The sequence below is a fragment of the Oryzias melastigma genome, linkage group LG6 (genome assembly GCF_002922805.2).
Source record: "Oryzias melastigma strain HK-1 linkage group LG6, ASM292280v2, whole genome shotgun sequence".
In the NCBI taxonomy this organism is placed as follows: Eukaryota; Metazoa; Chordata; class Actinopteri; order Beloniformes; family Adrianichthyidae; genus Oryzias; species Oryzias melastigma.
This window is the reverse complement of record NC_050517.1, coordinates 8,802,373-8,828,042: the sequence shown is the minus strand read 5'-3', so window position 1 is coordinate 8,828,042 and position 25,670 is coordinate 8,802,373. Positions and strand designations below refer to the sequence as shown.

The 25,670-nt window shown below is 38.8% G+C and overlaps 2 protein-coding genes across 3 annotated transcripts in view; both read left to right on the top strand.

Annotated features, from left to right (window-relative positions):
• Window positions 1-6: 6 nt before the first annotated feature.
• LOC118598832 (dispanin subfamily A member 2b-like) lies at window positions 7-7,151 on the top strand. The gene is made up of 2 exons (XM_036212253.1): window positions 7-217; window positions 6,116-7,151. The coding sequence occupies exons 1-2, from the start codon at window positions 56-58 to the stop codon at window positions 6,296-6,298; spliced, it is 345 nt and encodes a 114-aa protein (XP_036068146.1). The 5' UTR covers window positions 7-55; the 3' UTR covers window positions 6,299-7,151.
• A 6,659-nt stretch (window positions 7,152-13,810) lies between these two features.
• Window positions 13,811-25,670, top strand: part of LOC112141259 (dispanin subfamily A member 2b) — a 43,789-nt gene continuing 31,929 nt past the window's right edge. Inside the window, exons 1-2 of one of the 2 annotated variants that reach the window (XM_024264364.2) lie at window positions 13,811-14,333; window positions 14,542-15,064. In XM_024264364.2, coding sequence (XP_024120132.1) covers window positions 14,103-14,333; window positions 14,542-14,688 — 378 coding nt within the window. In that variant the 5' untranslated portion in view covers window positions 13,811-14,102 and the 3' untranslated portion in view covers window positions 14,689-15,064. Of the gene's footprint in view, window positions 14,334-14,541; window positions 15,065-25,670 lie in introns of those variants that run through there. The other variant, XM_024264363.2, reaches the window with a different exon arrangement.

Genomic DNA, 25,670 nt, shown 5'->3' with positions numbered 1-25,670 from the left:
CCCAAATGCACCTCTCCAGGGCGAGGCTGTTCCACTGCAGGACACTCCACATCACATGTACCCCGGACAGTTTCATGGGCCCACAGCTGCAGGAGGTCAACACAACTTTGTCCTCCTATCTGAGCCCCCCAGGGACCACATCATCTGGTCCCTCTTCTGCTTTTTTTACTCCAACCCATTCTGCCTGGGACTGACAGCTCTCATCTTCTCCATTAAGGTGAGTTCATGATTCAAATGTGTTTTTGTTTTTTTTCATGCTCTGTTTGTTATTACACTTTGTGAGATGAACAAACCACTGTCCACACAAGATGTCAAGTGTCCCTTTTCTTTTATGTTGTTTTTTTGTAAATCATCAATTTTTCCAATGAAAAGTATGGCAGGAAACAACCCACAGTGCTGATTCATCAAGCCATACAAACAGGAGGCCTCCATTTTGAAAAGAGGTCCTCTTTTAAAGGTGGCCAGCCTCACCCCTTCACCAAAAAAAACTAATTGTTAATCAAAAAATTAAACACATATCATAAGAACACATTAATGTGCATTTTACTTTTAGGAAATTGAACATAATAAAACAAAAATACATCTCCCATTAAACATCGATTCCAAAATAGAAAATACAAAGTACAAAGAAAACATTTTTAATTTTAAACAGGCCGTTTAAATGGGAACCAAAATCACTGGAGTCCTGAAACAGGAAGTGCTCCAAAATAAAACAGGAAGTGAACAAATAAATCACAAAACAACCAAAATCCAGAGGTTACCATTAAACTAAACAAAGTGAAATGCAAGAGATGGTAAAGCGGAACAGTGTGTGCACCCACTGACGCAATTTCATGCAAACACTTTGATAAAAAAAAAAACCTAATCTGGGACAGACATGTGCTCTGTCACATTACTTTCCCCCTCTCCGAGCGCTGCCACTGTGGGAAATCTAGATAAGTAGTCAGCCAAGGTGTTGAATCGTCCGGGCTTGTGGCGTATGCTGAAACTGAAAGGTTGTAAGGCAAGGTACCATCTCATAATCCTGGAGTTATGATCCTTCATGGTATTGATCCATTGCAGCGCTCTGTGATCTGACTCCAGATCAAATTCTCTTCCCAGGAGATAATATCTCAAACTGTCCGACGACCATTTGATGGCCAAAGCTTCTTTTTCAACAGTCGAGTACCTGGTTTCCCTTGGCAGTAGCTTTCGACTCAGATACAGTACAGGTCTTTCTTGGTCTCCAGTCTTCTGAGCCAGAACTGCTCCGAGTCCAACATCTGAGGCATCCACCTGCACCAAAAATCGTTTCTGGAAGTCTGGACTGCATAAAACTGGAGAAGAGCACATAGCATTCTTCAAGGCATTAAATGACTCCTCACAATCAACTGACCATCGTATCGGATTTGGTGATGGTTTGCGGGTGAGATTTGTAAGAGGTGCTGCCATGGTTGCAAAATGTGGGATGAATCTGCTGTACCAACCAATGAGTCCAAGAAAAGACCTCAGCTGTTTCTTGGTGCGGGGTTGTTTGGTCTTCTGTATTGCTTCCACCTTATCAACCATGGGACGAATGTTGCCGCCGCCCAGATGAAATCCAAGGTACTGGGTCTCCGTCTTCATCCACTCGCATTTCTGTGGATTGAGTGTTAGTCCTGCCTTTTCAATGTTTGTGAGAACATTTTTAAGATGAGTCATGTGATCTTCCCATGAATGGCTAAAAATCACTACATCATCTAGATAGGCAGAACAGTAACTTTCACAGCCCCTCAGAAGTGTGTCCATCAGTCTCTGAAAAGTGGCGGGTGCCCCATGGAGCCCGAATGGCATCACTGTGAATTGATATAAACCCACTGGTGTTCGAAAAGCAGTGTATTGCCTGGAGCCTGCTTCCATTGGAATCTGCCAATAGCCCTTACACAGGTCTAATGTGGTCAGATAGTGGGCTTTTCCAATACGCTCCACCAGATCATCAATGCGAGGCATGGGGTATGCATCAAAGCGGGACACAGCATTCACCTTTCTAAAATCGATACAGAGACGCTGGGACCCATCCTTCTTCGGAACCATCACCACTGGACTGGACCATTCGCTTTCTGATGGCTCAATGACCCCCAAGTCTATCATTTTCTTGATTTCATCCCTAAGAGAGTGCCCCAGACACTCAGGGATCCTGTAGGGCCGTTGGCGAATGGGCACCGGATCTTTTAGGTGGATGGTATGCTGAACTAGTGAAGTCCTCCCAGGTCCATCCTTAAACAGGCCAGGAACTTGTCCCAGTAGATCCAACAACTCCTGTTTCTGCTGAGGTGAAAGATGGTCCAATCCAGGCTGCATAGAAGAGGAAACATCTGGCACACAGGTAATAGGTTCATCACCATCATCATGTACTTTACACACCAGTAATGTTTGTTGAGATGGTGGTTGCTCACAGTCTTTCCACTCTTTCAGCAGGTTAATGTGGTAAATCTGACTCTGTTTCCCTTTCTCTGGGTGCGCTATTTCATATGTTACTGGTCCAGCCCGTCTAATCACTCGATATGGGCCCTGCCATTTAGCCAAAAGCTTGTTTGCTGTCAGCGGTAAAAGTATCAAAACTTTTTTACCTGGTTCCAACTCACGCAGATGAGCTTTTTTGTCATACCAGGATTTTTGATCCTTTTGGGCTCTGGTGAGGTTCTGTTGGGCCAGTTCTCTGTATGTTTCCAAACGATTCCTCATCTGGAGTACATAGGACAGGATTCCCTCCGACGCTGGTTTCTTGCTTGCTTCCCATTCTTTTCTGAGCAGACCCAAGGGACCCTGAACTGGCCACCCATACAGGAGCTCAAATGGGGAAAAACCTGTGGAAGCCTGGGGAACCTCCCTGTATGCAAATAAGAGAAAAGGCAACCATTTATCCCAGTCACGTCCAGTATCTGAAACAAATTTACGCAACATCTGCTTGAGACTCTGGTTAAATCTCTCCACCAGTCCATCAGTTTGTGGATGATATGGCGTGGTCCGGATGCCTTTGATGCCCAGTTCTTTATGCAGTTGTAACATCAGGTTTGAGGTGAAGTTGGTACCTTGATCAGTCAGGATTTCGTTTGGCACCCCTACATGAGAAAAGAGCTGAACAAGAGCATTTATTATTGCTTTCGTTTTGATGTTGCGTAATGGGAAAGCTTCTGGAAAGCGGGTTGCATAATCACAGATGACCAGAATATATTCGTGTCCAGAACTGCTTTTCTCCAGTGGCCCTACAATGTCCATGGCAATGTGCTGGAAAGGGGTACTTACAACTGGCAAAGGATGTAGCGGTGCATGTTTAACTTTACTCAAACTTGTTAGCTGACATTGAGGACATGAAGCACAAAACTCTCTTACATCTTTAAACATAGCTGGCCAGTAAAAGCGCTTGGCTACCCTTGCATAAGTTTTTTGGTAACCCAGGTGTCCTGCCCATGGGACAGTGTGAGCTAGGTGCAAAACTATAGATCTGCATCCAGTAGGCACTACTAGCCGCTTACAAGTCTCCCCCTGAATGTACAAAATTCCATTCTCAAGTACACATTTTGTATCTGTAGAGACATTGTCAATTTCATTTTCTATTTGATTGTACAAAACTGCCAAAGTAGCATCAGTCATCTGCAAATGTCTAATATCATTTGGTATTTCCCACACAAAGTTCTGACATTCAGGTTTCTGTTCAAGAGTTTCAAAAGACCCTTTTTGTTTTTCATGACGGCGTTGGCGCCGTGATTTCTTTTGGCCTTTATATCCACCCTCACAAAGATCACTATGGAGATCTGGAAGAGGTTCCAACCCAGCCTTAACTTGAGATCTTGTGACTACAGCAACAACATTGGTTTGTCTTTTTTCCTTGAGTAACTCCCAAAAAAGGGGACAATCCCTCCCAATAACACAATCAACTGGCATATTTTCCAACACCGCAACTTGCAAAAGAAATGTGTGGTTATCTAGATCAAAAGTTACTTCAGCAGTGGGATACACTTTGTCATCTCCATGGACACATTCAATCATAGTTTTGTTTTTGTAATCAAGAACATGGTCTGGTAAATAACATTTCTTCACCAAATACTTAGAACTGCCACTATCTAACAAAGCAGTTAAAGAAACACCATTAACAGTCACTGGGTAAAATGAAGCAGTATCAGAACAGGGATGTTGCAATTCAGTAACACTTTTTTGTGGCACACAGCAATAACCAGACATTTTAGGCTTTTTAAGAGGACATACAGAAGCTTTATGTCCAGGTTGCTGACAATAATAGCAAATTAAAGTCTGTCCTCTATTGTCACCTTGAGATACAGTTTTACTCACGCCAACGCTGGTTCTCTGAGCTTCTGGTCTTTTGTCAGCTGGCCGCCGCCCATCTCCAAGGGTGTGATGAAAAACCCGCTGCTGTGTCCGTGGGCCAGCTGTCCGGTGAGCATTAATGTACTGTGTTGCAAGTTTAGCTGCTTCAACCCCAGTTGGTGGTTCATGCTCCTTCACCCATGTACGTACGTCAGGGGTTAAGGTCCGAAGAAACTGCTCCAAGATGATAATTTCTCCAATATCTTCTACATCCCGTTGGTCAGGCCTTATCCATCGACGATACAAACCCTTAAGACGATAATAGGTCTCTGTAGGTGATTCTCCTGGTGGAACAGTTGTGTCTCGGAAACGTTGTCTGTAGGTTTCAGCTGAAATATTAAATTTAGCCAATAAAGCTGCCTTGAGGTCAGGATAGGAATCCGAAAGGTCTTCATCCATGGCTGAATAAGCTGCTAGAGCCTTTCCAGTCAACAGAGGTACAAGTCTGTACGCCCACTCGGTGTCTGCCCAACCCCAGGTTTTTGCAATCCTCTCAAAACGAAGCAAAAAATTCTCAATGTCTTCCTCTGGCTGATATGGTAGCATTTTGGGGTCCTTACGTTGAAAGGGTGGTGGTTGCAACGTGGAGGGTACAGCAGTCACGTCCATGCTAACTTCATCATTAGCACTCCAACCAGGTGGCGCTGGAGTTGGGAGTGGCAACAAGGAGGCCTCACTTCTAGCTGAGCGTGGAGAATCACTCACGTCTGTTGCAAGTTGATTCTGGGACTGGAGAACTGTCCTCAGGTTCTTCAGTTCAGCCAACAACCCCTCTTCTCTGGTCTGCTGCGCTCCAAGGAACTGCTGGAGCATTTCCACCATCGTAGGCTGTTCCACATCTCTACTCGGGCCCCCTGCTGATGCGTCGTCATCATCTTCAGTTTCCCAGTCTGGTTCCACTTTTTCATGCTTCACCGCTTGACTTCTGGTTTGCATTGTGGGACGTGTTTGGCCTTTCTTTGGGCCTTTGCGGCTTGCCATCTTCGGCCTCCTCCCAAGACACTGGCAATCCCACTTCTGACACCATATGTGAGATGAACAAACCACTGTCCACACAAGATGTCAAGTGTCCCTTTTCTTTTATGTTGTTTTTTTGTAAATCATCAATTTTTCCAATGAAAAGTATGGCAGGAAACAACCCACAGTGCTGATTCATCAAGCCATACAAACAGGAGGCCTCCATTTTGAAAAGAGGTCCTCTTTTAAAGGTGGCCAGCCTCACCCCTTCACCAAAAAAAACTAATTGTTAATCAAAAAATTAAACACATATCATAAGAACACATTAATGTGCATTTTACTTTTAGGAAATTGAACATAATAAAACAAAAATACATCTCCCATTAAACATCGATTCCAAAATAGAAAATACAAAGTACAAAGAAAACATTTTTAATTTTAAACAGGCCTGTCAAAGGGAACCAAAATCACTGGAGTCCTGAAACAGGAAGTGCTCCAAAATAAAACAGGAAGTGAACAAATAAATCACAAAACAACCAAAATCCAGAGGTTACCATTAAACTAAACAAAGTGAAATGCAAGAGATGGTAAAGCGGAACAGTGTGTGCACCCACTGACGCAATTTCATGCAAACACTTTGATAAAAAAAAAAACCTACTCTGGGACAGACATGTGCTCTGTCACACACTTAATGACTAAATCAGTATTTCCTTTTATCTCACACAGTTAAAATCAATGACCTTGTAGATTTTCTTTGACTCTGTAAATGTGATCTTGGTGAATATTAATGTCTGGAGTTGTTCTTTTTTTCCAGTCCAGAGACCGGAAGATGGTCGGAGATCTGGAAGGCGCCCGTCAATACGGCTCCACCGCTCGCTGTCTCAACATTGCAGCCACCGTCATAGTGTGCACCATCGCTCTCATTGTCATTATTGTCGTTGCTGTTGTTGCAGGTCAAGTGTCTTATACATTTAGAACAGGGCATTACGGAAAATAACTGTTGTCTTCATTACAACTTGAAAATTTTTCTGAAATTCGCGATGCTGTTTTGTGATTTGACGGTTTCACTCCCATCCTTGAAAATATAAAATACAAAAATTTATTTTGATACTTTTTTCAGATGTTTTTCTTTTGTTTTTGTTTTTTGTCACAACTTATTTTTTTTTTTGCAATGCTTTGTTGCTGCTAAATTTCTTTTAAGATTTTTGTTTTGTGTCTGACAAAATGCTTTCCAAAAGCTCATGCAAGAACATTTATAACCAAACGCTTAAGCAGTTTGCTTTTTCATGACAAAACTGAACTATGTTTTAACTCAAAATTAAAGACTGTAAAACAAAGTCATGTGTGCTGTTTCAATAATAATTATTCTTTTTTTTAAAAAGGCTCTAAACAGCTGACAATTTAAGAATCCCACATAAACAGAAACACAAAACCTCTTTTTGTGACCGAGTGATTATAGTACAAGTTTCTTAAGGCAAACGAGCTAAAGGACAAGATTTTATCAAGGCAGCGACACATCAAGCTTACTTTTACTTTCAGTTCATCTTAAACCACATTTTTCCATCCAGACCTTTGGTAGAAGGTGGGGGGATATGTTCCTAAAGAAAAAAAGATTCTGCAAGCCTGACCACATAACTTTCTTTTTCTGAAGACTTTGATCTAAACAAACAAAAAAAAAAAAAACAAACAAAAAAAAACGGTTAAAGTACTTATAGAGAAAAAGGATTTTCAGCAAACATTTTGGAGGGTGAGGTGAAAAAGACAAAAGATCTTCTGAAAGATAAAGTGTTTGTATCAGCAAGGAGGCAGATATACAGCTCTGGTCTGACCCTTTTTAAGTCAGTGCACTTTTTCACTTTGTACTGCATGGATTCTAACTGCTGAAACTGTGACAATGAAGCTTGTTCTGTCTAATGGCAGAAAACTTCTTTTGATCCAAGTGCAAATGCAGTTTTTGTCAGACGTTTATATTTATTAGGTTTTTATTTCAGTTAATTGGTAATGTCACATTTCCTGTTTAAAAAAAGTAGTGATGATAGTGTCTGAATTGCTTTTAAAACTCTTGATAGTTCTGCACTGTGGTGGCTGAACCTGAAAGCACCACATACAGTGGGTCTTAGTGTTGCTTTAATTTTTTTATTTAAATTTAAAAACATTTATTGAACTTTTTTTACTTAAAACACATTAAAAATGAGTGCACACATTTAATTAATTTGTTTTAAGTAAAAAGACTGTTTATTCACTTATATCTGTTTCTGAGTTTTCACCTCAGGTGAACCCCATAAATTAATCCCAGGAAACTGGGACATTCCACTTAAGAAACAGTGTTGGTAGGTTTTGCCAACTCTTCTGATTGACTTTATTTTTGTTTCTTTGAAATAAGTTGTCGTGGAAATTATACATTTACTTTTATGTTTCATCCTCTGAATCTTGTTTACTTATTGTCAGAACACCCTGATCACAATGTGTAAACATTTTGATTTCATTAGAACATCTTGTCCATATTAGATCTTGCACTTACATTCCTATCTTAAGCTCCTGATCAACAGGTGATTGTGTGACTACATAAAATGTGAGCGTCCTTCACCACAGATCAAAGCTCTGCAGACCTCTCCTCCATGCTCGCAAAGCACTTTTTTCTGCTCTGGTTAATAAACATTCTAGGGCTGTCAGATTTGTCGCGTTAAAAACGCATTAATCTGACGTGTCCTTGACGCCGACAATTTTTTTTGACGCATTAATCGCGGACTTTCTCATACGTGCCTTCCCATACCTCGTGCGGGCGTCCCGCCTTTAACTCACCGACTGCTCTCACTAGATCACAGACGGGTCTCCAACCACCGAGCTGCGAGCTAAACCCGGCCGGCGCTAGGACCTGGAGAGCTCCTGCACCCTAACCCGGTTCCGGTTCGCGTCCAGTACCACGTCTGGTGGTACCGGCTTGCGTCCGGCGCCGCGTCCCGAGAGCTGCGGACCCCCGACGTTCTGAACAGCAAGCGCACCGGGGGACGTTTTAAATGTTCCGGAGGTTTAAGCGTGATCCAGCCCCAGCATAGCGGTCTGTCTGCCGGCATATTCATGGCGTGAGCTCCGCTGGACACGTCGCTGCATCGAGCTGCAGCCAGAGAACGCGGCGGCAGTAACAGACTGTCAAACTATCCACAGTGTATCCCGCTTTTCTCAGTCTTTAATGTTTTAAAAAACAAAAGTTAATTGGAAATGATAAATCTCTATTTCATTTATTACTGTAGTTCAGCAGAGGAGGTGTTATGGAAATGTTATTTTTGATGTTTTTTTTATTTTATTTTACTGAACGTTGATTGAAGTTTTGAATTTAAAATACCCTTCACTTGCACTTGGGCTTTTGTTAGGCATTTTATGTTACAGCCTTTTATTGTTAAGAAAGTTTATCTCAATACAATATTACAAAATAAAGTATTTCTGATGGAAACTATTAATTTTGGCATTCTTGTTTTCATAATTAATGTAATTAATGTAATAATTAATTAATCGTGAGTTAACTCTGGAAATGCGATTAATCCCGATTAAAAATTTTAATCGCCTGACAGCTCTAAAACATTCTTGAAATTGTTTAACAACATTTCTTTATTTCATCGGATCAACAAATATACAAATATTCCACCACAAAGTTATTTAGTTATTTTTTGAAGACTAGTTTTAGATCATTTAAAGGGGCCATGCAAGGAAAATTCTACTTTTTGAGGTTTTAAATCCATTTTACTGTTCATTCCTCACTATAAAGAACCTCAAAAGCTGCATTTTGATCCGTTCATGCATTTAAGAGAAAAACCTGCAATGTCTGTAGCAGTCCCTCCCATACCCACAAAAACGAGCGGGTGGAAACGTGCTGATGTAAGATCGATGCCAACAGCTCCCTCCAGGAAGAGTCTGCTGTGACAGCACCGTCCCGTCTAACACCAACACTCAATTTCTCTCCTGATCAGCAAAAAAAACTTTAATTTTAGATGCAGAATACTGTATATCTTCTAGTTGTGTCCTGTCTTCAATAAATTCCAGCTCAAACAGGCGTTTGTTACTTTCGACACGGTGCTCCTTATAAAAAAAAATCAGACACACATCTTTCTCTGGGATAATGTCATTAAGTGAACTGCATCCACACTTAGCGGCAAACGGATCTTCAGGAATCAAGCCGTTTTACTTCTGGGTAGGAAAAAACTTACAAAAAATAATTAATATTTTATACATAATTTGCTTCTTATTGGTCCAAAGGTAATGTCTTTTCTTGTTTTATAGTCACTGATCAATGACTTAGAATGTTTTGGTCAGTTTGTTTCCCCCTCCCTCATGTGTCCAGTATGGTCTTTCCCATGTCTATTGTGGTGGAATATTTGTTGATCCGATGAAATGAAGAAATGTCAAACGTTTTCATGAAAGTTTATTAAACAGAGCAGAGAAAAGTACACGTTGGCGAGCATGGCGGAGAGGTCTGCAGAGCCCTGATCTGTGATGAAGGACGCTCACATTTTATACAGTCATACAATCAGCTGTTAATCAGGAGCTTAAGATGGAAACGTAAGTGTCATATCTAACATGAACAGGATGTTCTAATGAAATCAAAATGTTTACACATTGTTGTCAGGGTGTTCTGACAACAAGAAAACAAGACTCAGAGGATGAGACATAAGCAAATGTATCATTTCCATGACACTATAAAACAAAAAAAGAGAGAAGAAACACGCAGCATACCTCACAGAGGCAGAGTTGTTTTTGTTTTGTTTTTTTTCAGATACGATTACCAAAAGTTAAAGAATAATGTGCTGAATGTTTTACTCACCTAGTGTATTTCTAAAGCTCATTTTTATTGGATCGAAAGAATAAATGAGTCACAAACTGGCTCCAATGTAATCCAACAGATGGCAAGAAATAAAATAAATTAAGTAATTAAAAATAGTGTATTTTTATGATGATAGAAACAGTGAAGTGCATCCTGCAGCTCCAGACACTGTGTGCGGCAGAGAGAAGGAACGGGGTGCTGGAGTCTCATCCAACGATTACTCAGGTATTTAATCAGTAAACGTGTAAATTTGTTGCTGTTTTTTTTTTTATCAAGGAAATGTTGAAAACCCACACACACAAAAAAAAGTAATAGACATGTATAAAAAATAGTTTTCGATTCTTATTTTTTGACAATGAAAGAGTATATTCATCTGATTGAATTCATGTACTTTTATGCTATATTATGCTGGTGAGGCACAGGTTCATTTGCCTCCTCTGACTGCGAGTCACTGTGGTACTCATACATAGAATAAATGACACTTTAAATCCATCAAATGTGAAGTTTTTCAAAAATATTTAAATAAATTAATTGAGAAAAGTTGAGAGGAAGCAAAGTTTACAAAATTTTGCCAAATAAAATGACAACAGCACATCCATGCATGGACTTATCACCTACTGATGGCGAAAAAAAAAGACTTATAATTTGCCCTTCTACGTCTATAAGATCGTTGTCAAAAGGCAGGCTGTACTCGGTAACCTGCTCCAGAGCAGGTGATGTTCAGAGAGTAATTTGTTCTGGTAACTTAACCACCGTTTTTGGAACCAAAAATGGAGGAATTCAACAAACGTATGCTTAAATTACCTGGATATCCAACATACCCTGGTTTCTAGTACAGGGGCCTGGAGTGAAGTAACTCATTTTGACCAATAGTTAGCATCCAGTTTGGTTTGTAGTGTTATGTGATGCACACTTGCAGGTTCTTTCAGGGCAGGTGCAGCTGGTGTGAACTCGGCAAAGGTTTCCATTGTGATTGTGGTGAGCGTGCCAGTCACAGTGTGAGCTGTCTGCAGTGTTGTTTCAGAGCAGGAAGCCTGTGGTTTCTTCTGCTTTCTCTTTCATATAAAACGTATTACTTGTCACGCAGTTAGGTGTGGGAAATTGGTTCTCTGCATTTGACCCCTCCCCCGGGGGGGGCAGTGAGGGGCAGTTAAAGTCACGCCCAGGAACCATTTGGTGAGTTAACCCCCCTATTCACCTTATTTCTTAGTGTCAAACAGGGAGGCATTAGGTCCCATTTTTTGAGTATTTGGTATGACTCAGCCTGGATTTGAACTCACAACCTCCTAGTCTCAGGGCGGACACTCCTCCACAAGGCCACTGAGCTGGTTATAACTGGGCTTTATGACTAAAGTCCTTAGTTCTGAATAGATGTTCAGTAGAACTCTCTGTTGGTCATGTCCTGAAGTGGTCTGAATTGCTTGACCCACAGACAAGTTTACGTGGACTTGCTGTGATGTGTGGGAGCAAGCCTCTTTTGACAAAGTTCTTATTGACAGGTTTGTCAAATATTAACTGTTGAGCTACAGAGCCTAATTCTACCCCCTGCTATTTGTTAAATCATCCTTCTGTCACTTGACCTCCTTTCTTCCTTTTGTAGCCTTTGTCCTCCATCTCTGCTATCCTACTCTCCTATGTTTTTTCGTCAGGTTCAAAAAGAAATGTGTTCAAAATTAATGAATATGAATATAGTTTAGCCTCAAATACAAAATGGGTTTATACTAATATACACCTCATATGTCCAAAGTTTCATTACAGCTTATGATGGAATGGTCCTCTTAGCTCATTCTATGTTCCAGCTTTGGATCTGTCCTGCAACCTATAAATCTTCATGAAAATGTATTTAAAAAATAAGGAAAACACAAGGTCTCAGAGTTTCTGTGAGATAACACTGTTGAATTTATTTTTTATTTTTGATCAAAATTAATGTTTATAACATTGAATCTGTGTCACTAAGCTGAAAAGACTGACTGTTCTTTTACGTAAAGAAGAGCTCTGAAATTAAAAAAAAAAATGTTTGTAGATGTCACAGCGGATAGTCAACAGGGAGTTTGAAAAGCATTTGTCAGTTAACAACTCTTGTAGTTCTTCCCCTTCAAAATAATAATAAAAAAGTAAAGTTCATCAGAGAAACACTTGAACTGTGAGAGGCAGAATATAAAAAGGAATACAGGAAATCACTTTGTAAGAAATAAATTAATTATATAATGAAGACACTTGGAGCTCCTTGAAAAAACTCACATGATGTGGAAGAAATGAACAGTGAAGAAACAGTCCAGGTAGGACTGGTCAATGACCTGAAGAGACCTAGGACCATAGTATACCAATGGTAACTATAGTGACACACTGTCATAGATGCAAATCCTGAAGAGCTCCAAAAGTTTTCCTGCTTAAACCAGCATATGTCCAAACCAATCTAAAGATTAGCAGCTCTTGAGAAGATCTGCATGGAAGAATGGACCAAAACAGCAGCTATAGCGCAACCTAGAGATGACCTATGTGAAAAATTTGTCCTGTCACAACCAGGATTACATTACAAAGTATTGAGTTTAACTTATATTATTAATCACATTCTTATTTTCTGCACCATTAAATACATATTTTTAAAATAAAACAATACTTAAAATACGTGTTTCCCTACATAAGCTTTTAATTTTAAACTATTTTTTTGTTGCAAAACAAAATGTGTTGAAATAACTGCTAATTTCGACATCATCAAAATATCAGGAACTCACTTGCTTTTTCACTTCCTTTCCACACTCTAAATCACTCGGGACTGTTGACCCTAAATACTTCAAATCCTCCACCTTCTTTATCTTATCCCTGTACATCCCTCTCCTTTTCAGGGCAAACCTCCACCTCTCTAACTCCACCTCCACCTGTTCCCTGCTCTCACTACAAATCACAATATCATCTGCAAACATCATAGTCCATGGTGATTCCTGTCTAACCTCATCCGTCAGTCTGTCCATCACCATTGCAAACAGGAAGGGGCTCAGAGCTGATCCCTGATGTAATCCCACCTCCACCTTGAACTCCTCTTTCATGCATTCTGCCAACAAGTCTCCCAAAGAAATTCGCACCATTCTCCCTGATCGCATTAGCAGTAGTTAGTAATTTTGGACTACAACTGATTCTTGAAAGTCATGCTACTTTCTTCCTGTCAGAAAAAATATTCAGAAAATGCCCTGTAAAGAAATACTGTTGGTTTGTACACAGTTTTCCAGACATAGAAGAATATTTAATAAGACTCAGGAGGCAAAAACTTATTTTTAGAGTTTTATTTACAGCAAGGAGCCAACAGATGATGGTTATGTTCAATCTCCACTCCGAAGGTGCATTCAAAAACCACAATCAGTTATACTGTTTTAAACACACAAAGGATTTAGCTTCTTCCCACAACTGTGTTTTTGTGACCTTCGGTTCCCAAGGAGATGAAGTCAGTGCTGGGGTTTGTTTTAAAGTGACTGCATGCGAGTGCAGACGAATGTCTGCACATTCAGTTGCCACTGAATAAAATAGCAGACTATGCAGTATCTAAAAATCCCATCAACTAAAAAATATTAGAATATGAGTAAGAGAAAACATCTAAAACAATCAGTTTTCTATGAATAGGGAAGTTGGAATTTCTGGTTCCTTTTGGGTTTCGATCTGTAAGACACTGGAACAAATGCCTCTTCAGATAGCAACAGAAAAATAGTGCAACAGACTGGCAACGTGTTCTGGGTGTACCTATACCTCATCTTTGCCCAAAGTTAGGTTGGAACCAGCAACCCTGTGACCCCAAAAGAGATTTTGCGGGTTGTAATGATGAATCCATGGATTTAAATTGTAGTGTTCACAATGCGGATTTATCAGTAGACTAACATCCCTTTTTTTGCTATTGCACTGTATGAGACTAAGACAGCAGGAGGAAGTCCAACCTCAAAAGCTGGTGTGGAGTCCTTCAGTACACACACTCTGAACTGCTGCCAAGCCGAGAACGATGAATCCTGTTCGCCCATATGCACCTCTCCAGGACGAGCCTGTTCCGCTGCAGGACACTCCACATCACATGTACCCCGGACAGCTTCATGGGCCTGAAGCTGCAGGGGGTCAGCATACTATTGTCCTCCAATCTGAGCCCCCCAGGGACCACATCATCTGGTCCCTCTTCTGCTTTTTTTACTCCAACCCATTCTGCCTGGGACTGGCAGCTCTCGTCTTCTCCATCAAGGTGAGTTCATGATTCAAATGTTTTTAATTATTTTTCATGTTTCTATGTTTGTTATTACATTTAATGACTAAATCAGTATTTCTTTTTGAGTCACACAGTTAAAATTAATGTCCTTTTGAATTTTCTCTGACTCTGTAAATGTGATTGTGGGGAATTGTGTTTTTTTGTGGATGCTGCTGACAGTTTATTTATTTTCTGGTCTTTCTAGTCCAGAGATCGAAAGATTGTTGGAGATCTGGAAGGCGCCCGTCACTATGGCTCCACCGCTCGCTGTCTCAACATTGCAGCCACCATCATAGCGTGCATCACAGCTGTCATTCTCATTGCTGTCTATGGTGTTCTTGCAAGTTTATAATCTTATGCCTAAGACATTATTATGGAAAATAAGTGTCGTCTTCATTAAAACTTGAATTTTGCTCTGAAATTAGGGATGCTGTTTTGGGATTTGACTCTTTGAAAAGATAAAATACAGACATTTATTTTGACATGTTTTACTCTCATTCTCTCAAACTAATACTTCAAATAGATGGGATGTTTCTATGTTTGTTTGTTTTTTTGTTGTTTTTTTTGCAGTGCCTCTTTGCTGCAAAATAACATTTTTTTTTACATCTGACAAAATTCTGTCACAAAGCTCATGCAAGAACAATTATAACCAAACTCTGTAACAGTTTGCTTTTTTGATGACAACATCCAACAATGTTTTAACTCAGAATTAAAGACTGTAAAACAAAGTCATGTGTGCTGTTTTTATAATCATCTAAATTTGTTTGTATGTATTTTTTTAAAAAGAGGGAAACTATTTAAAAATCCCTCTCAAGCAGAAACACAAAAAATGTTCAGTTCAGTAAAACAATATAGATGTTTAATTGGATTATAATGAGGGGACAGATATCTAATACCCCATCTGGAAAAATAATTTAAAATGAAAAATTATTCATGCTCTCTGTAAGAAACAGTTTGTAGTGTAACAATTTAATATGTAAAATGGTGAGATGTTCAAATCTCAAACACAAAAAAGCAAATGATCTGTTATAAAAACCATAAAGGTGAAATCTAAAAAAATAGAAACATTTGCATCCCTTGACTTAAAATGTTAATATTTGTTTTCTTTGATTTTATTTATTTATTTATTTATTTATTTATTTATTTATTTTGGGGGGAGGAGGGGTAAAAAACATTTTGTGTAAGGTTTAGTCAAAAAACAGTATAATTAGAAAACAAGAAATTCCTGCGGCATTGTGGATTTTTTACATTGACTTAATATGAAAAAAGGAAGAAATGAAGAAGAAAAAAAACGGTAACACTTTATAATTAGATTCCTCAACAAGCTTTGTTAACACATTAATAAGCATTATTAATGTTCTTATAAGGTGTTAGTAAGTTATTTATTGGTGTAATAAGCCTAATAAGGCTTATTAAATAACACATTTGCAAGCATTATTAATGGGTTAATATGATGCTTATTGTTATATTTATACCATTGTATACGTGGAACAAATTGTTAGTAAGTGTTAACAAGCTTAATAAGAATCATTAACAAAACTTGTTAACAGATTAGTAAGCCTTATTAATGTGTACAGTTCTGGTAAGACATTTAATATCATTATAGATGTCTCACACTGACTTATGTGTTAATAAGCTTAATAAGAATCCTTAATAAACTAAAGGATTAATTTACTGCATTAATAATGTGTTAAATGCTAGTAAAATATTTATTAGCATTATGGGTGTCTTGCAAATACGTGATAGTGTTAATATTGACTACTCAGTCAGACCATTGTCTACAAAGACCATATTAGTAAACTGGTAGTAAGCATTATAAATGTGTTAATAAACCTTGTTAACCATTTATTAAATGTTTTGCAGCACCTTATCTAAAGTGTGATCAAAACCATATTAGTAAACTGGTAGTAAGCTTTATAAATGTATTAATAAACTTTGCTAGCCAGAGAGTTTATTGATTTTTTTTTTTTTTTTTTTTTTGAAGCAGCCTTCCAAGGACACCATGAAGGTGTTTAATCCACGCGATTGTTTTGTGTGTCTGTGCTCGCGCGCCGGGGTGTGTGTGTGTGTTGATTATTTTCGTCTCTACAGTCTGTTTAGACACGAAAACATGATCGTAATTGTCAATCACGGCGTTTTATTGTGAAAAATTGGTTATGTTTTGAAAATAAACCCGATCTTCTCATGTATGTTGATGTAACTCGCGGCTCGCGCACAAAATAGACCAGACATCGAAACGATCCGCTGTACGGCGCGGGCCCTCCGAGACTGGAGCTAACCACGCCAGGTTAACATGGGCGCTGAATGAAAGCGGCCTCCGCGTGAACCCGGCGTCAGAATAGGTGTGTTTGAGATCATGCAGGCGGATGCGGCGCTGCGCAGAAGATCGCCTGGATTGTTGGGAATTTTGGACTCTCACGCCACTTCAATCAAGATACTTTATTAAGATACTTTATTAATCCCCTGGGGGGAAATTCATTTAGTCATCAATTCATGATGACTTGTCAGTCATCATGAAAATATCGTGGGAAAGAGGCGGGTGCAAAGCGCCTACTCAGAACCCATTTCCTCTTGAGGAGGTGATGTGTGCCATTGGTCAACTAAAAAAGAAGAAATCTCCAGGGACAGATGGTTGATCTCTGGATTTGATCAATCCTTTCTCCTTTTGAATGGAAGGATTTTTGAAGGTATGGATAAAAACAGCTTCCTCCAACTGTAACTCAAGGTTTGACTACTTTCATTCCAAAATCAAGCAAAGACACTTTGATTTTAGAGAACTCCAGACCAATATCATTATTGAACAAGGATTATAAAATCTTTTGCAACATTTTTAGCCAAACGCCTTAAATTTCCTCTCAGCTCAATAATGGATGAAACACAGTCAGGCTTTCTGTCTCAGAGACACATCATTAACGATATCAGGCTCATTTGAGAGATTCTTGACTATCCAGAACTTGAGAATGATCAAAGTTTGATTTGATTCTTAGATTTTTAGCTTTTGATACTGTTGAACATCAATTCATTCTGGATTCCCTTCAAAAATTTGGTTTTGGTTCTTATTTTTGTTGGACACAAAAACTTTCCAAAAACAGTAAGAGCTCTGTTAAGTTGGCAGGTTCTCCCAGATTTGATAGAACAAGAGTCATAAGGCAGGATTGTCCTGTCTCTCCCCATCTTTTTCTTTTGGTTGACAGCTGTTAAGAGTCCATATTAAATCAAGTTTAGCAGAGGGCATCGTTCTGGTTATAAAGACTTCGTTATCACTCAACTGGCAGATGACACAAGTTTGTTTTTCAAACATGAGAACCAGAACCCTGTTGCTCTTGATCTCAATGGAACGTTCTCAGGGGCGTCTGGCTTGTGCTTGAACAGAAATCAATGTGAACTTATGGCCATAAAAGATTGTAGAATATTCCTGTTCAAACACAAGTGCAACATTTAGGAATCCATCCATCGATTATCTTGACCGCTTCTTCCCTTTCGGGGTCGCGGGGGTGCCGGAGCCTATCCCGGCTACTGATGGGCGAAGGCGGGGTACACCCTGGACAGTTCGGCAGTCTGTCTCAGGGCCTCAATCACACACACATTCACTCTCACATGCACACCGAGGGGCAATTTAGAGTCACCAATTAACCTATGAGGCATGTTTTTGGACGGTGGGAGGAAGCCGGAGTCCCCGGTGAAAACCCACAGGGAGAACATGCAAACTCCACACAGGAAGGTCCCCAGTTGAAGTCCCCCCCCACCCAAGGATTTGAACCAGGGCCTATTTGCTGTGAGGCAAGAGCACTAACCACTCTGCCACCATGCAGCCCCCATTTAGGAATCATCCTGACAAAAGACCAACATGCAAGCTGCTCCCTTAACTCGAATTCAATCCTAAAGAAAAGACAAAAGAAGCTGAATCAGTGGATTTCCAGGGATTGATCAATTAGAGGAAGGATTTGACTCAGTGAAGCAGAGGGCATTTCTCTCTGAACATGTGCAGCTTTAGTCTTGCAGATTGTGGATAAAATTATTCCATTCTTTGTAGTTTTGGCACTAATTCCAATCAGACTATTGTGGATTTGTTTTGGAACTCTCCATGTGTTCAAATATTTTGGTAAAACATTTGTGATTGGATACTTAAAAAGTGGACGTTTGTTTGAACCTATTTTGTAAAGATGTATTATTTGGTTTTTCAACAGGTCCAGAAAGCTGAGAAGGTCTTTAGAATAAATCTGATTCTTGTTTTCTCCACAAATCTAAATCCTCAGGTAGAAAACCATGTTTTGTTTCTTTCATGTGTGAATTTCAATTCTATATTAATGGTCTCATTCATTCAAATAACCACAAAGCTGTGAAGACTCTGTCAATCTGTGATATGGTTTATATTTGATCAGAGATTGTAGTCCTCGCTGGATTAATCATTGCTTTTTTGTTCTATATTCCTGTCTTTTTTTTTCTTTTATTCTGGATTGATTTATCTACTTTTCTTTCTCATCCAAATATTCAATAAAGCTTGTTAAAAATCCTAAATTCTGTGTGTAAAATGTCTGCGGCTTTTTGGAAAACCAAGAGAAAAAGTCTTTCAGTCTCCAAAAAGTCTCAAAGTTTAAAAATGTTTTCTCTAAAACAGAACTTTTATGGTCACATCCCCAAATAAAGATGCATTTTATGATGAATAAATTTGATTTTTATAACTTAACCATAATATTAATAAAGAATACTTAAACACTAGCATAACACATTCTAAAGATATGGAATTATTCATCAACCAAAACGCACAAATTGTTCCAGTGTTACGTTTGTGGGGTGTATAAATCTTTTTAAGATATTCATAAATTGACAGTTATTTTTCTTACTTTACACTTATGAATGTAAAATTTACATTTATATTATTTTCTACCTTTTTATCATCCCAGTAAAAATATGTGAGCATTTGTTAAAAATGTAATAACCTTAATGTTGAATTTAGTATTTCTAAAACGTTCTAATTGGATCCAGAATTCAAAAGGTGAAGAACCGATTCAGGGAAATCATTACAAAAGCTACAGTAATTTTCTAGATCTGAGGATTTAGATAGAAACATGTTTGTGGGGTAAAAGTCATGTAGAATTTTTTTTATGTATTTCTTTATGAATACATCCCGTTTTGTCATATTTAAAGTAATTATGATGTCATTTCCGGTTTCTTTTGTTATTTTAAAAACATTTGGGAAAAATATATTTCTAAGCTTTTTAAATAACTTCAGTTTTTCTAAATGATAACAATAAATATATAAAACTCGTAGAAACGTTTTTGAATCAAATGAATCTTCGTGAAATCGTATTTTGAAAGTTTGGTGTGAAGGAAGTGACCGGAAGTGACCGGAAGTATCCCGCAGGAGGCTTTAGCTAGCTGCTGCTGTCCAGAGGACGTTGTTGCAGCTGCAGGAAGCATGTCTTCCCTTCAGTCTCTGAGAGAGTTGATCAGCGAGCGACTTGCTGCTGCTGCTGAAGAAATCTGTAGACTCTGTGAAGGAACCATCATCCAGTACGAGGAGGAGCTCTGTCGTCAGCGCAGACTGCTGGATATCTGCTGGAAACCACAGCTTCAGCTCCACCACATAGGTATGTTCACTTCTTCCAGAACTGCTGGTGTTCACAGAGTTCCCGCCGTTACTGCCCGTTGCCTAGCAACCGTGACGTCATCGCCAAGATGCGGCGTTTTAGGCTGAGAGCAAACGACATGCAGGTGAATCCAGGTGTGTCTGTGTGGGGGAGGGGCCTGACTGATCAGGAGATCGATGAGTTTGTCACTTTCCGTCATAGATAACACCCCAGCTTTTGTGGGGTTAAAAAATACTTGAAATCTGAAATACTTTTTTCATCATTTAAATTATATCAGTTATTTTCAGCTTCAGTGTTTAGGTTTCAGAACTCAAAACTACATTTAAAAATCTTTTTTTTTCTACTTTCAGCTCTTTTTTTTCGTTGTCTATTTTGTCTTTTTGTTTGTTTATAGCAAAAAAAAAACTTAAAATGTCCTTTACCTTTGCTATTCTAGAAATATCTTTTTTTCTGTCTGTTTTCTATTGTATGGAGCTAAATTGGCACCAATATTATTTGAAACATGAATAAAACAAAGTGAAAAATATCGGTGTTTGTCCAAAAAAGAATGAAAGAAAGAAAGTTAAATGCCAGATACTTTTAACTATTGTAAATAAACCTAATTATTTTCAGCTTCAAACGATCTGTCTTTCAGGTTTCAAAACTTAAAATTAAATTTCAAAATCTTTTTTCATTTTCAACTTTTTTTCTCTTTTTCTGTGGAGCCAAATTGAAGCCAATATTATTTGAAATCCAGTTAATGACAAATTAATATTTTTGTTTGTTTTTAGCCAAAAATAAAAAGATGAATAAAATGTGATTAAGTTTTGCTATTCAAAAATGATCTTAATCATTTTCAGCTTCAAATGTTTTGTTTTTTTGGATTTCAAAACTCAAAATTAAATTTCAAAACTTTTTTTTTTCAGTCCTACTTTTTTTTCTTTTTCTTTTCTTTTTTTTTCTATGAAGCTAAATTTGCGGCCATTATTATATGTAAGCCAACTAAACAAACAAACATTTTTGTGTTTTTAGAAAAAAACCCAAACATGCTTCATAGGTTAATTGGTGACTCTAAATTGCCCCTAGGTGTGGATGTGAGAGTGAATGGGTGTGTGATTGAGGCCCTGCGACAGACTGGCGACCTGTCCAGGGTGTACCCCGCCTTCACCCATCAGTAACCGGGATAGGCTCCGGCATCCCTGCGACCCCGAAAGGGAAGAAGCGGTCAAGAAGATGAATGAATGAATGAATGAATGGATGAATAGAAAAAAACCCTTAAACTATCAGAAACTATTTGCTATTCTAAAGTAGTCTTAATTATTTTAGGCTTCAAATATTCAATTACTTAGATTTCAAATTTTAAATTTCAAAACTTTTTTTCAGTTTCAAATATTTTTTTCACTTTAAACTTTTTTATTTTTTTTATTTTGGAATTTTCAGATTCAAAAGCAAATAAAAAAGAGAGAGGGGGGGGTGGGGGGTAGTGTTGGGAATCGACCTCCATGAAATGAGTAAATCTGCCGTATGCAGATTCTGTGTCCAATCCTGTGTAAATGGGATGGATGGAATAACTCACAACTTTGACCCCCTCACAACTGCAGTTGTGTTGTGTACATCAGTGGTCGACAACCTAGAGCACGCAGAGGGAAAGACAGTGGCACGCCGGAGTACGACAAGAACAAGATCTTGATCTATTTGTATTTTTGGATTTGTAAAGAGTGAGCATGTCTTCTCATAAGGATCTTTGATCTCCCATAGCGTCGCAAGGAAAGGATCCATACATGCAGCGCTGTGACCCCGCCCACCCATATTAATACTGGTGCTTTTTTTTCTCTTTTTTCTATAAAACTTTATCGTTTCACACAACGCTTTCACATTACTTTCAGCGTCAGCCTTCGTGACTTAATGAAGGCTGATTTAAGTTCATGATTTCAGTTCATGCTTACCGTAGGAAAAAAGGTGAAAGTAGAAATCTGTAATAATTTCTGTGTTTGAAACTGTTGCTGGGGAGATGACAGCTGTGGTCATTGGAGAAAAGTTTATGACTGCAAAGTTGTTTTTTTGTTTTTGGTCTGACGTTTCTAAAGTCATGTGTCCATATGGGGATCTTTTGTACAAGTATTTGGTTGGTGTTTATTGTTGCGGGTCTGGCTCTTGTTGGAGCGGTTCTGGTCCAGCATGCAGCCTCTGTTACTGTCTGGTTCTGGTGGATGCTGTGGTGATGATCTGTGGCTGATCTGCTGCTGGTTTCAGAGATTCCTCATATATTGTTTCCTCACAGCAGAGTCAAGCCTCACATCTCTTTTATTATTCTAGTCATTTATTCTTGCCTGTATGTGTTGTGGGGAGCAAAAGGGGGTTGTTTTGAATTTTTACTATTTTTTTAAATGTTATTTTCGTTTTTCATTGTAAAGCTCTCTGAGCTGCAACACATGAAAAGAGCTTTTAATAAATAAAGATCAATAAATTCAGTTTGTTAAATGAAACTAAATAAAGTCAGATTATACTCAGATTAAACTGATATTATACTCGGATTATACTGAGATTATACTCAGATTATACTCAGATTGTATTCAGACTATACTCAGATTATACTCGGATTATACTCAGATTATACTCAGACTATACTCAGATTATACTCAGATGATACTCGGATTATACTCAGGCGTACTTTCTGTTCTGCCAAATGTCAATCTGAAATTTAAAAATGAATATTTCAGCTAATCACCACCACATTTACTGGGGCTGAAAATGCAGAATGATGCTGTCCAGCTGCAGAATATTTAAATCACTCTAAATAGCAAACTAAAAACAATAGTAAAAACATTTAATTTGACATGCAATAAAAATATCCTCACAGAATGTCCTAACAAAAAGTTACTCAGGTCCTGTCTCATAATGGAACAAAAAGTAAACAAGCTAAAAAGTTTACACTCTGTTTTTTTAATTAATAGTTGTGAAGTTCTTAAAAACAGAAGCTGAAAACGGCCTGCTCTACTTTTTTTTTTTTACTTCTACAACATACTTCACAGTATTTGTGTTCAGTTCTGTCAGTTACTGGGCCGTAAAGTCCAGTTTGTCTGTTTTAATGGTTCTGCTTTGTCACCGGATCACACACACACGGGCTCGGCTGGAATTGAACAGCTTGAGAACTCCCACTGCAGTCTAGTTAACGCTGTGAGCTCCTCCCTTTTATTTGGAAGAAATCTGGCATTCTCCATGAGGATGGATGGGATGCTCTGCTTGTAGCGTCTCTTCCTCTACTGCTAAACAGGTAAGCCAACTCGGAGGTAACTGGCAGCCTACCGTGGCGCCATTAAGAAAAAAAGAAGGTCAAAAAGAGCGATCATTATCACTGATATCTAGATGGACAGGCAGATTGGGCCGGTCCATTGTTGTGAAAAGAACAGTGTTAATTTTGACAGAGAAGTCTTTTTTTTAAAAAAAACTTGTCCTGTCCAACAGCTGAGCAAGCAGATACGGGCTGAGAGCCTCTAGTGTTGGGCAGATTTTCACAACAGAGGTTTATTGAGTTTAAACCCCTGTTGTATTTTATGCTAAATAGGTTTGCACAATAATATCGGTTACCGATAAATATCGGATCCATGCACACCTTTGTTTGATGTGACTTACAAAGACGAACCCTTTCATCTTCTCTCTCCCTCACTGCAGAGGCCATCAGCGCTCACGACGTGCACTCACACCATAGACTGTATATAAAATAACTGGACAAAGCAAGCCCCCCTCCTTCCGTGTTCCATATAGGAAGTACCACTGGGTTGCAAAAAGGCCAAAGTCCCATTGACTTACATTGAGAAACAGTTATTTCTCACTCATTTTATATGTCAGAATAATCATTCTTCCTCTTATGCTTTCTGATTAACTTCTTTTTTTTTAATCCTAATTTTTTTTTAAAGATTTTTTTCCATTATCACAAGTTATTAGAGTTATAAATTGACCAATCAGATGGCTCAATAAGCGTTTGCGGGTCTGACGTCGAACGTCTGGGGGTTTGAGTGACAGATGACGGGTAGCCAATGGGAGCAGACTTCATCAATGGGTCCGTGAAGACCTTTTAACACCTACTTTACAATTCAACAATGTACCAATCATTGTTCTACTGTTGTTTTCCTCAATGGAATGTACCGATGCAGCAGTTTAAAACAACAAGAGGAGCATGTTGTCGACATTTTTAGATGAGGATTTACTCTGTAGAAATAGATTTCACTCTGAAGTTATGTGCTTTGGACTTTTTTTGTTTGTTTAACATTCGTTTTTCTTTTTTTCACTGTTTTGATTGTAGCTTATAAATTATAAGTTGCGTATCATACGGAATGGTACAGCTCCTCCATAAAATCACCAACCAAAGTTTCATCCTCGCCGCATTTTTCCAGCTTGCAGCCTGAATTAGATGCAGACGTCTGAGGAGCAAGAGACAAACTTCAATTGATGTTGCCGTATTTTCAAACAGAAAAAAGATCCAGCTGTTCACTTGTTAGGATGGTTATTTATTTTAAATACAGCTGAACGCGCTTCTCACGTGCATCTGATCAGACTGTAACGAGGCACCGCATGTGAAGAGACAAGCTTGATTCTAATCTGTTAGAATCAAGCATATATGCTTGATTCTAATCTGTTAGAATCAAGCATATATGCTTGATTCTTATCTGTTAGAATCAAGCATATATGCTTATGTTTTTGAACAGGTCATTTTAATGAGCAGCCATTTATTTCGTACATCAGTTTAAAACAAAGCAGTAATTTTTGCACTTTGAGATTAAAGTATTTCTTTGCATGTTATTATATCGGACATTATTTGTATTGAAAAATGTCCTTGTTACATTTCAATTTAAGTTAAAGTCTTAACATTTGTTCTGACCATTGAAATGCACCTTCTCTATTTACAGATGTACAGCAGACTGAAAAGCTAATAGCTAATACTAGCTGTTGTTCAATTAATTTGCAGGTAAAACAAGTTCTACGTATTTGTTGGAATAGATAGGAGCCATAGACTCTTACTATGTACTTGCAAATATTTTTTTTCTCAAGTGAAATTTGTTTTTTTGATTATTCGTATCAATATCGGTATCGGCTGCAAGAGGCTGGAAAATATCTGTATTTTGGTTGTAAAAAGTCAATATCGTGCATCACTAATTCTAAACTTTACTTATAATTATGTTGTACCTTTTTTATTTTTCTTTTTTTTTGTTCAACCAGACGGAAACAAAGAAGAGGAAGGTTAGACTGGGGGGATTTAGAGATAAAAGAAAAGGGCAACAGAGGGAGGTAACATCATAAAACAACCAGGTCTAAATAGTGACTGTTTGCTGGCAGTGATGTCCAAGCACCCCCCCACCAAGGGTCCTACAAGTCTAGGGTGCATGTTAAACCAAGGGGAGGGGCAAATCCATGCAGCGGCCACAGGAGGGGGGGCACTGGCAGGTAGTCCACCCCCCGCAGCGCACTGCAATACAGACACCCTCCCCTTCACCCTATTGCATGTTTATATGAGGAAGGGGATATGTTGGGGTCAGTTGGCAGACTGACCCCCGATGGCGGACCAAGTTCCCCCAGCCCAGAGGCCCCACCCCCCAGGCCCTGCACCCCACATCCCCGCAAGGAGGGAGGAGCCAAGAAGGAGCCAGGACCAGGTACAGATCCCAGCCAGCATTCCCAAGCACTTCTCCCATGGGTGCACTACTCAGGCACTAAAAGGACTGAGGCGGCCGCACCAGCTCCGGCCCCCACCAATTGTCTCAGTAGA